This window comes from Euleptes europaea, chromosome 3 (assembly GCF_029931775.1).
Source record: "Euleptes europaea isolate rEulEur1 chromosome 3, rEulEur1.hap1, whole genome shotgun sequence".
NCBI lineage: Eukaryota > Metazoa > Chordata > Lepidosauria > Squamata > Sphaerodactylidae > Euleptes > Euleptes europaea.
This window is the reverse complement of record NC_079314.1, coordinates 89,717,726-89,730,347: the sequence shown is the minus strand read 5'-3', so window position 1 is coordinate 89,730,347 and position 12,622 is coordinate 89,717,726. Positions and strand designations below refer to the sequence as shown.

The 12,622-nt window shown below is 43.3% G+C and overlaps 1 protein-coding gene across 1 annotated transcript in view; it reads left to right on the top strand.

The window, feature by feature from the left end:
- The first annotated feature begins 3,467 nt into the window (after positions 1 to 3,467).
- The window catches only part of TNRC6B (trinucleotide repeat containing adaptor 6B), a 122,116-nt gene continuing 112,961 nt past the window's right edge, over positions 3,468 to 12,622 (top strand). The window contains exon 1 of the mRNA XM_056845956.1: positions 3,468 to 3,544. Coding sequence (XP_056701934.1) covers positions 3,500 to 3,544 — 45 coding nt within the window. The 5' untranslated portion in view covers positions 3,468 to 3,499. The remainder of the gene's footprint in view (positions 3,545 to 12,622) is intronic.

Sequence of the window (12,622 nt, the reverse complement as noted above, 5' to 3'; positions counted from 1 at the left end):
TTTTACTGTCATTTGCTCTTACAAGGGATATTATAATCATGAATTTATACAGACTTCTATGCAGAAGATACACAATCTGACTCTATTAGGAGAACAAAGACATCCTGAAGATAGTTTAAAGGCAGAATAATATTTACATTGGCCTTCTAGTTCTTTTCTGATGCTCTGGATATCTGTACTCAAATTTCATACATGCATATTGTTCTGGAATGTTCAAAGAATGTTGCACTTCCCCTTTCCTCCCAAGTAGACTGGTAATTGGCTGTGGCAGATGCCCCAAACGCTTGCTAACTGTGGTCCGTTTTGCCTGCCAGCTGTTTCTTGTCTTTGAACCGCCATATATGTTTTAACAGACATGTTGGTCTCATACCACACAGATGTCAGTCTCCTGGCAGTCACCCCACTTCCATGCCATTCTGCCCTTGTCTGCTCTGTTTTACAATTCAGGTCTGACTCCACTACCACCGGTTAAACCATAGCTTGTGTCCTACTTTGGATAGCAGACCTCAGGAACAATCATGCATACTCCTTAGGCACTATATCCTCCTGTGTATGTTTCAAACAAGTCTGTTGAAGCATTTTTTTCTGTTCAGTAACCTATACTACAAGATCTGGAAGAGCTTATATGTGTTTCCCCTGTTGCTGAGAAGCATCTGGAAGATCTGGAAGTGCTTGCATGTGTTCCCCCTGTACAAATGCATATTCTCCAGAAATTAGTCATTTGTGCAAGAAGATTTTAAATACCTTTTGCTTTCCAGTTTAGTTTATGGGGTGATATGCATCTTGCCCTGCCAGTGAGTTACATTTACTTATGAGGGTAGGTTTCTCAGGACAGATAACTTCCAGAGATTAAAGCAGAGTCCATAGAATCATAGAGCTGGAAGGGACCACCGGGGTCATCTAGTCCATCCCTCTGCACAATGCAGGGAAATCCAAACAACCTTCCCGCCACACACACCCTCAGTGACCCATACTTCATGCCCAGAAGATGGTCAAGGTGCCCTCCCTCTCACGATCTGATTCTAAGGTCATAGAATCAGCACTGCTGACAGATAGCCACCTAGCCTCCTCTTAAAAACCTCCAGGGAAGGAGAGCTTACCACCTCACGAGGAAGCCTGTTCCACTGAGGAACCGCTCTAACTGTTAGAAAATTCTTCCTAAGGTCTAGACGGGAGCTCTTTTGATTTAATTTCAACCCGTTGGTTCTGGTCCGACCTTCTGGAGCAACAGAAAACAACTCAGCACCATCCTCTATATGACAGCCCTTCAAGTACATGAAGATGGTTATCATATTCACTCTCAGTCTTCTATGTACAGAGTAAGAGTAAGAACAAGGACAAGATAAGCCCATTGCGTGGACCGGAAAGTGAAATTGTAACAGGAGATGAAGAGAGGGCAAACTCCTCAATTCCTACTTTTCCTCAGTTTTTTCTCGTGAGGGAAGTGGTGCTCAACATGGCATTAACAACATGTGATGAGGGAAGGGATTTGCAGCCTAGAATTGGCATTGGGGTAGTGCACAAACACCTGGTTTCTTTAAATGAAACAAAATCCTCTGAACCAGATGAATTGCACCCAAGGGTACTCAAAGAACTTGCAGATGTAATTTCTGAACCTCTGTCCATTATTTTTGAAAAGTCTTGGCAAACAGGTGAGGTGCCAGAAGACTGGAGGCGGGCAAATGTTGTCCCCATCTTCAAGAAGGGGAAAAAGGAGGATCCGGGTAACTACCGACCCATCAGCTTGACTTCTATAGCAGGAAAAGTGTTCGAACAAATCATCAAACAGTCCGTCCTTGAGCATTTAGAAAGGATGGATCTGATCACTAAGAGCCAGCATGGGTTTCTTAAGAATAAGTCATGTCAGACTAATCTTATCTCCTTTTTTGAGAAAGTTACTACCTTGCTGGATCAGGGGAATGCTGTAGACATAGTTTATCTAGATTTCAGTAAGGCTTTTGATAAGGTTCCACATACTATTCTAGTTGACAAATTGGGAAAATGTGGGTTAGATCCTGTTATTGTTAGATGGATCTGCAACTGGTTGACAGATCGTACCCAAAGAGTGCTAGTTAATGGTTCCTCGTCCACTTGGAGAGAAGTGACTAGTGGAGTTCCTCAGGGATCTGTGCTGGGCCCTGTGTTGTTCAACATCTTTATAAATGATTTGGATGAAGGAATAGAGGGGATGCTTATTAAATTTGCAGATGATACTAAATTGGGAGGGGTAGCAAATATGGTAGAAGACAGAGCCAAGATGCAGGATGATCTTGACAGTCTGGAGAAATGGGCTAGAACTAATAAAATGCACTTCAACAAAGACAAATGTAAAGTTCTGCATTTAGGTAGGAAAAATCAAATGCATAATTATAGGATGGGGGAGACTTGTTTGAGCAGTAGTGTGTGTGAAAAGGATCTTGGGGTCTTAGTAGACCAAACACTGTGACCTTAGGCAGATGACGAGAGGGAGGGCATCTTGGCCATCTTCTGGTCACTAGGGGTGTGGGGGGGGGAGGTAGTTGTGAATTTCCTGCACTGTGCAGGGGGTTGGACTTGATGGCCCTGGTGGTCCCTTCCAACTCTATGATTCTCCTCTTCAGGCTAAACATACCCAGCTCCTTCAACCTTTCCTCAACCTTGGTCTCCAGACCCCTCACCATCTGAACCCGTTCCAGCTTATTCATTCACATACAGATTGTGGCTATTTTAGTTTCACAGGGCCTGTAAGACTGAGATGTTCTGCCAGCTCTATGGCTGAGGGCAGTGACGTTTTATTTCCCATCTAGCTGGCCTCCCACCCACCCCCCTTCCATCTATTGGCTAATTTGTTGAGTTGGCTCTATCCCTCTACTCACTCCTTTCTTGGGAACCCCCACTATTGTAGTAGTAATTTAAAGGCGCTGATAGAGTTTTTATGTATTAGAATTTTAATGGTAGCCTATGTTTTAATGTTGAATGTGTTGTGGGCCACCCCAAGCCCAGCTGTGGCCAGGTATAGGTGGGATAGGAATCTAATAAATAAAAATAACTAGTTAGAAGTTAAAGAGAATGCTCACAGTATAATGAATGACTGATTATTCACTTCTAACTGTGAAACTTTGTAATGCAACAGATCTGAGTTCCATATGGCAGTATTTTTTCTGGAAATGCTCTTTCCCTGAAAGAATCTGTGAGTGCCCTAGAATTCTTCTGGTGAGGAAGGAGTAGCAACTTTAACTGCTACACCTGCCTTGTTCTCACCACCCCTAAATCTCTTAATGTGCATGTGTGTGTCTACATATCAGCATTTTATCCTACTTCATTCCCTTTTTTGCCAAGATACCTGTGTCTTCCGTACTGGATCAAATATTGATATTGCCTAAGAGATTCAGTATTTCATTATGCAGTATGACCTCAAATAAAAGCTCAAATACCAGTATAACTTCTTCAATTTTCCTTCCCCTTATTTCTTTTAGGCAGATCTTCATACTTCAGTAGAGTTTCCACAGATTCTGTTTCCATGCAAATTGATGAGGGAGAAATTTTGGAGGAAGGCAGTTCCAAGGTCAGTGAGATAGTAGAATGAGATTAGGGTAAATATTGATATGAGTATTCCAGGTTAGAAATATGCACAAATAGAATGAGAGAGAAATCTGATCATCATATGCTAAACTTAAGACTTGAGGATGTGACAGTTAGTCATAATGCTTCTTTCATTCAAATGTTTGTATCTTGGAGACTGTGTGCATGCTGTAATAATTTTAGATCAATGCACATATTAAAATGTATTCAAATAGGATTATAAATAGCCACTCCTGGTTGCCATGGGCAAATACAACTTGCTTTCAGGAAATTGGGCATGGAAGCTTTTGTGAATTTGAAGAGCTGGGTCTTTCCTTTTTGATGGGATTGATATGTTGTAAATGACGTGTGTACACATACCAACAACCTAGTAACTTTTTTGTGTAGGCTTATAACTTCTATGGAATTATTTGCAAGACCGACAAAATCTAATACACATGCTTATAAATAAGCTGGCATCAAACTGTTGTGCTTGCTTTATTAAAACCATTGCATGCAACTGTGGGATAGTTTTAAAAATATTCTCAAATACTTGATGTTTTCCTTCCTACGTGAGGGAAGATACATTTAACCATGTTAATGTAATGGACTTACATGTCCACATAGCATGCTGTTTATACCCCTTCTGAATAATTTAGAACTCTTCAGCTCTTGCCTGAGATGTTGTTGTTTCATGTTGCAAATTACTGTAATAATGTAATAATTATTGCTGTAATAATGAACATTAAAAATGATGGTATGTTGTGGAAAGCTGGTCAGTAAAAAAAATGGTTCAAATTTGTATTGTTGCTAGTACTTAATCAGTTTGTGTTTGCATAAATGTATGTTTTAACTGATCTTTGAATTCTTTAGGTTCTATACAAGAAATCACAAAGCAGGGTATCTTAATACTTAATAACTCATTGTAGTCTTTCATCCAAATGTTGCAAAGTAAATTTTGCTGTGTGAGTCCCTTCCTCTGTTTACCAAGATACTCCCCTGCTTCTCCTCCAGTACAGTAGTTTGCTTTTCTGTTGTTTTGGAATGTACCTTTGTACAAGATATATCAGAAGTGGGATAGAAGGAGTCTGTTATAAATCCGTAAGAGGATCAAAAGCTAGAATACTGAAACCTGTTAAGTGCATCTGTCTTATTGCTGTGTTTCCTCAACTTTAAAAATATACAATAGAGCAATGGTGGCAGGAGCATGGACGTGAAATTTTATTTTTGGTATTATAGGTCATCATTCAGCCTAGAGGTACATATATCAGGTGATATATATTATGTAGGTGCACTCAGCTGTTTGCTGCTTGTTCCAGTTAAGTGGCAAATTTTATTTATTTAAAACATTTGTATGCTGCCTTACCCTCCAGATAGGTCTTCAATTATATGGCAGAATTGATGGCAGCATGGATGCAGAATATATGGCCCATGGGCTACGTGCAGCCTAGTGCAGGGGTCTCAAAACTGCGGCTCCAGAGCCGCATGTGGCTCTTTGGCCCGTTGGGTGCGGCTCTCCGAACTTGGTTCGGAGCCCCTGCTCTTGCGCCCGCTCAACTGTTGGGCGGTGCAGGCTTCCTTTGGTAGACCTGGCCTCCGGCTGAGTCCTGTTGGGAGGCCATGTCTACCCACTGGCTTTCTTGGCGGTAGACCTGGACTCCGAGGAGGGGAAAGTCCCCCTTCAGAGACCAGGTCTACCCATTGGCTTCTATGGGCCTCCGGAGGCCAGGTCTACTGCCAAGAAAGCCAATGGGTAGACCTGGCCTCCCAATGGGACTCAGCTGGAGGCCAGGTCTACCAATAGGCTTTTATGGCGGTAGACCAGGCCTCCAGACGAGGACTCCGGACGGGGAGGGGAAAATGGCAGGGACTTACAATTTAATTTTTATCAATAAATAAGATCACTATTAAGTATGATATCAAGTTTTATTCAGTGTACCTATAGTTTAATTAAGACTTAAAACTTTAATTAAAGTTTATTAAGTTAATAAACAGTGTACCTACCTATATAGTTTAAGTTTAAGAAATTTGGCTCTCAAAAGAAATCTCAATCGTTGTACTGTTGATATTTGGCTCTTTTGACTAATGAGTTTGCCGACCCCTGGCCTAGTGGATCCATGTTGTGTGGCCTTGTACTCCTGCCCCGCCCCCGAAACAAACTTCTTGCCATGTCCCTGGAGATGTAAAATTTCCAGAAGTTTTAAAACTATGGGGAAACTGTTACCTCCACACACACAGATTTGGGGTGTAAATTAAAATACATGAAATACTTAAAAAAATTAATTACATATAATGTAATACATGTAATTTTTATGTGATTTACAAGTCACCACAAATCAAACAAGATTATGTATTCTATCGTCGTTAGACTTTTTCATCCGGTATATTTGGAAAGAGTGAAATGCTTTGGAAGACAAGGGGTTTCTCATTCAAAAAGGTGCAAATTTTTAATCAGTTTTTGCAGTGCTCCCCAAAACTTCTCAATTTTTCCACTGGAAAAACTGAAGAAGTCCTCAGACTTCTTTCAAGCTATACGTTTTGAGTGTGAAAGACATTGCCTTAAGAAGGGTTTTATACATTCTTTAAATCTCTCTACTTCATTTCCCCAGCATTGTTGAGTTTCCATGATATGTATTGCCCTGTGATGAGGTAGCAGCTTCTGAAAAGCCTTCCCTGCATATGCACAAATGATGCTTTTTGGGCTCTTCTGACACCTCTCCTGTCCCAAAGAGTTGGGGGAAAGCCAGGTTTAGTTCTTCCTTTAGGGAAATGCTGCTGCTTTCAATTTCCAAAGAAAGGGGGATTTCAGTGCTAATTGGGGTTTTAAAATTATGACCTTCTATGTGTTTTTATAATTGTTTTATTTATATTGTTTGTATTGCATTTTTGTAATTTTATTTGTTTTGTAAGCTGCTTTGAGTTCTGCAAGGGAGAAAGGTGGCTAATAAATGTTTTAAATAAATAATTGTTCCCCAAAAGTTCCGAATTATTTCATTGAAGAATTTGAAAAAGTCCTCAGTTTTTTTCATGCTGTACGTCTTGAGTATGAAAAACTTTCCTTAAGAAGCATTTTACTCATTTTAAAAGAATATTTTATGGGAGTTCTTTTCAGCACTCCCTCAATTTTCCCAGTGTTTCATTAGAAAAATTGGGATGGGGAGTCCTTGGTGGGGAACGACGTTTTTGGTCGTCGTTCTCCCCCCCCCCCCCGGGCCTTTACATCTCTAGTCTTTACTTCAGTGATGGCCTGTTGACAGAGAGGATGGGGGGATGTAATGATCCTTATGTTAGATTTTAATTTTCTGTTGCTTTAATGCAGGGGTGGGGAACCTTTTTCCTGCCAAGGGCCATTCGCACATTTATAACATCTTTCGGGGGCCATACCAGGTGTAGATCTCCCGGTGGGGGGGGGGAAGGCTAGGGTTGCCAGGTCTTCAGCCACCACCTGGAGGTTGGCAACCCCAGGGGAGGCCACCCAGAGAAGGCCTGCAGGGCGCCCCCCCTCCCCCCTCCCAGGTGGGAGGGCAGCCAGCGGTGGGCCCCAGAAAACGAGGCACCAGAGGGGCGCAGCCCACAGTCGATTGGCAAGGGAGGAAGGAAAACAGAGAAAGAGGAAAAGGGAGGGAGGGAGAAAGAGAGAGAAAGGGAGAAAGAAATGGAGAGAGGGGGAGAAAGAAAGAAAAGGACAGAGGGAAAGAAAAAAAAGGACAGAGACAAAGAGAAAAAGAGGGAGGAAGAGAGGGGGAGAAAGAGTGACAGAAAAAGAGGAGGAGAGAAAAGCCTCCCCCGCTCACACACACACACCCGGCGGAGCACCAAGCAACCGGGCCCCAGTCTTCGTGCACTCCCCCCCCCCAGAGTCCATAAAAGCCCTCCCCAAGCCCAATTGGTTCTGCATGCATGCTCTGCCACCGGGAGCCGCCAGCCTCTCCCCCCCCCCCGCTGCTCAACAGTTGACAGGCAGCGAGAGGGGCTTACAATGTGCCGCAGCGTTCCTGCACGCGGCAGCTGTAGGGGGCAGCCTTGGGGGAAGAGTCCCCCTCCCCTCTCGCCGACCAACAACCAACAGTCAGTGAGAGGAGGTCCAAAGGGCGCTACAAGGGCGCTGTAAGCCGTGGCCCCAGGAACACCCTCGGGGAGGGCCACCCTGCGCCCCGCCTTTGCGGCAGGGTTCCCGGAGCTCCCGAGGGCCACAAAAAATGTCCTCGGGGGCCGCATACGGCCCCCGGGCCTGAGGTTCCCCACCCCTGCTTTAATGTGTCACCCATTTTAGATACATTTGCCATAACAAACCAAATTGTTATAGTAAAGCATATCTAAAGAAAAACAGGGATGTGAAACACAAACAAGGCTCATTTGTGAACATAGGCAGTTAAAACAACAGCATGTAGTGAAAGGAAATATAAGAAGCAGGTCTTACCCTTGAGCATGTCAACGTGGTTATTTACTAGTTCATAGCAGAAAGCCATAATTTCTTTGTTTAACATTGTGACCACAGTTAGGATATAGACCCTTTTCCCCTGCTTTAACAGATTCTGCAGAGGTTGCTTTCCCAAGCAACCATTTTGTAAGCAGCGCAAAATATGCTCAAGAAGTATTGAATAAAATTCTGCTTCATCAACAAGGTTAGTAGTTTCACAGGTAGTATGTTAAGGTTTGCAAATGAATCGGGGGAGTCTTGTAGGTGGTTGTTAGACTACCAGTAGTGAAGCTAGAAATGCCACCAGTAGTGAAGCTAGAAATGCCACGAAGCATGACAGTAGCATACTGCAAACACAGAATGCTCACCCTTACCAGATAGCAGCTGTAACTGCAGCAGAACAGAGACGTATGTATAGCAAGTGGGATCATGTGCTGTGAATTTGTCTTCTAAGCTCTAATAAACTGCAGAGCTTGCACTACATGTTGCAACCAAATACCGCAGATCTTGGTAACTTGCTTTCTGATAAGGTCTCATTGAGGATGAATACTACAAACTTTGTCATTCTGTTTCTGATAATACTGTTTTGACAAGTGAGGCCTTGAAAGAAAGTAGACACAAATCTCAGATTAGTCTCAATTGTAACAATGTTAATTTTCTGCAGCATGATAAATTTAAGTTTTCCCCGCACTAGGTTCTGCCAAAGCAATTGGCAGCAGACCCTAATCTATGAAATAACCGTAACAGACAGTGGATTTGGTGAGACTAGGGAATGGGATAGACAGGGAAGCCAAAAACAACCCTGGAAAATTGCCATACCCCTCCTGCTCCCCTGCTGTCTCAATTCATGGAGGGTTGAAGAACAAGCTAGTGAGAGAGGAGACATCAAAATACTGCTTTGTGGTGGCTGCACCCTACTGGAACCAGCATGGCAACAGTGGGCGCTGTCATGCTCCAGACACACTATGCCTCAGCTGGCACAGGGTGAAATCTGGTGTGTATGTGCTCCTCCTTGCCAGCCTGGGCATGGTGTGGTTTGTCGAGTATGGGTAATGCCATGCTTCTCCTCAGTGATTGCACCACACCCATTCCAGCAGGGCCAAGCCTGGCGTTGTGCCAGTGATCCTTCTCACCAGCTTCACCATGCCAGCGCAGGGTACAGCTGAGTGTTGTTGTGCCTGTGTTCCTTTTTGCTGGCCTGGGCAAGGAGGAGGATAGTCACAGTGGCTCCTGGCTTCACCCTATGCCAGCAGTATCCATCCCCTCCTCATTGGCCCTGCTGTGTGTGTGTGGGGGGGATGGACCTTCAGACAAGAGATGTAAAATTTCCAGAATTTTTTGGGGGGAAACAGACATTTTGGGGAAAATTGAAACATATGTAATACTTACTTTCCTATTAAACCTAAACTAACTTTACTACTCTAACAACATAAAATGCATAATTTATAACTTAGCATTTATAACTTGACATCTTTATGGAATGTAAAAGTTATAAATGCTTTAGTTTTCTACAAGCAAAACTACAAATGTACCCAGTACTTGAGAGAAAACTGCAAGCTGATGTGCCCCATGCTACCTTATGGCACTAAGCTACTTGTTGCCCAGCCTGTGGGTAAATGTATCACTGTGGTTTGAGGGAGAGATGAAAATGGACGAGTAAGGTCAAAAACAGAACAGAAGGCATGCAACACTTGAGAAGCAATGAAAGGCCTGCATGCTCCCCTCATGATGATCAGGTATCCTTCTAGGTGCAAAAATACATCTTGAAAGCTGTTTATGTCTATAGCATGCACACATTGTTTTTAAAAGCATTTCACTCATTCTAAAAGAAAAATATTTCATAGAAGGTTTTTTCAGTTACTCCCCAAAATTTTCAATTTTTCCACTCAGAAAAAATTGGAGGGGATAAGGTTTTTTCCTGAATTTTTCCGTTTTAATTTTCCCCAAGCCTCCACATCTCTACTTAGGACAATGGTCCAGTGGGATTTCCCCCAGTAAAGTAAATGGCTAATCCACCTGAGTGAACCACTCAACAGGTTGCCTTATAAGAGCTTTTAAATGCCACAAAAATCAGATTGTGTAGATGTCAAATCTATAATCTTTTGCTTTAAAATCCTATTCAGTCAGACTTCAACTGCTAGCCATTTACTCCTCAGAGGGAAGGCAGGAAGTGGCTTGCTAAAATACATACTTTTATTAAACTGTTGGAAGTATTTTCAGATTCCTGTGAGCTGCTTTGGGAGGAAATATTTGGCTGAAAAGTAGGATAAAAATGTAACTACTTGTAGGCATGACATTGCATCTCTCAACTGGTGAAGTTACATTCTTCTATGTCAGTTGGATTCTATTTTCACCTATACTTTTAACATGATATAGTTAAGCTTCATTAACTGTGGTTTGGCATGCTTATTAAAGTGAGCTGCTCTGAAAGTATGAATTAAAATAATGCTTAATTCACTGACTTATTTTGCACTTTGAGTAGCCCTTTCAAAGTCAGTGCTCAAACAAGTTAGAATCTTAAAAAAAGGGGGGGGAACCTTCTTGACCCCTTTCATGCACGTTAAGCAACACGGGGGAGTTGTAAAATTGGCCATCTCATGTTGAACAGCCAAATACTGAATATCTGCTGGGAATGATAAGAGTTTATCTCTGAAGCTCAGCAAGGTTTAGGCTCTAACTTCAGAGAAGAGGCCTGAGACTTATGTGAATGTGTTTTGACTATTCTGGCAGTGCCCTAGGTATGGAGAGTTATAAAGAGAAGTATGGGAAAGTAGACTGAATAAAATGTGTGAAATTTTGAAGGAGAAGCTGTCAAGTTGAATAAACAACTTAGAACAGGTGAAGAAATTATCATGTTCTAAATCATCTATGGCTTGAGAAAGACCAAGAAATATTATTTATGTGTATTTTCTCATTCCCACTCCAGTAAGTTGCATAGATTTCATTAGCTGCATTCTCCTAAGCGCTCAACAGTATTTGTAAAATTTATAGCATATACCTCTGTTCATATATTGTATGCAACCTGAAAGCCCCATCAGCCAAACTAACTGATTTACTTTATTTAATTTACTTTAATTTAAAATTTTGTGAGAATGTATGCATACAAGATTGTCTGTAGGCTTGTGCATTTGTTGTCTTATCCTTGTCTGTGTGTTTGCTTCCTGTTCTTGCCTTTTACTACTGCATGTGTAATATTAATGGTGTAGCATCACTAGATAATGAAGCTGCTACCCCATGCTCTAGTGAACTGCACACAGTTGATTCAGCTAGTTTGGCGAAAGTGTGCATTCTCACCCCCAAGCCATGCCTTTACATCTTGGTGACTCTGGAGGCTGATTAAATGTAGAGCAGGCAGGACTTAATCTGAACGTGAAGAATCTCCAACATAATTTTCAGGTCAAGGCCATTTTGTTTGCCCAGTTGCTGACAGTTGAGTTTAGTACTTTAAAAAAATTAAGCATTATGCAATGCAACGTGATAATGACAAATAAGAGATGTATGCCATGCCTCATTCCAAAGAAAGTTGTACAAATCTGTCAGGCTTACTTCAAAGAGACTACTCTATTTCATTCAGCAGGCTGTCCTGGAACCACTCTATTGTGTAGTTCAGAGGGCCATTTTCACATTTATAACATCGTTTGGGGGCCATACCAGGCATAGATCTCCTGGTGTGGGGGAGGGGGAGAAAGAGGCTAGGGTTGCAAGATCTCCAGCCACCACCTGGAGGTTTGCAAGAAAGAAAGAAAAAGAAAGAATGAAAGAAAGAAAGAAAGAAAGAGGGGGGGAGGGGAGGGAGGGAAAGAAAGAAAGAGGGGAGGGAAGGAAGGAAGGAAAGAAAGAAAAGAAGGGAAGGAAAGGAAGAAGGAAGGAGGGAGGGAGGGAAGGGAGGAAAGTAAGAAGGGAAGGGAAGAAGGAAAGAAAGAAAAAAAGGAAGGAAGGAAAGAGAGGGTGGGAGGCTTCTCCCCCCCACACACACACACACAAGCACTCACCAGCAGCCCTCCCGCGGCAGCGCAGCAAGCGCGCAGGCCGGGGGAATGGAGCACAGGGAGGGCTGGGCCCTTTGGCGGCGGTGCGGGAAGGGAAAGAAAGAAAGGGGGAGGGGAGGGAAGGAAGGGAAGAAAGAAAGAAAGAAAGAAAGAAAGAAAGAAAGGGGGGAGGGAAGGAAGGAAAGGAAAGAAGGGAAGGAAGGAAAGTAAGAAGGGAAGGGAAGAAGGAAGGAAGGAGGGAAGGGAGGAAAGTAAGAAAGGAAGGAAGGAAAGAAAGAAAAAAAGGAAGGAAGGAAAGAGAGGGTGGGAGGCTTCTCCCCCCCCCCACACACACACAAGCACTCACCAGCAGCCCAGGGATCTCCGCACACACGCACATACACAGGGAGGGCTGGGGGAGGACCCTCCGGCGGCAGCGCAGCAAGTGCGCAGGCTGGGGGAATGGAGCACAGGGAGGGCTGGGCCCTTTGGCGGCGGCGGCGCAGCAAGGGAAGGGAAGAAAGAAAGAAAGAGGGAGGGGAGGGAAGGAAGGAAAGAAAAGAAGGGAAGGAAGGAAAGAAAGGGGGAGGGAAGGAGGGAAGGGAAGGGAGGAAAGTGGGAAGGGAGGAAGGAAAGAAAAAGAAGGAAGGAAAGAGAGGGTGGGAGGCTTCTCCCCCCCCACACACACACACGC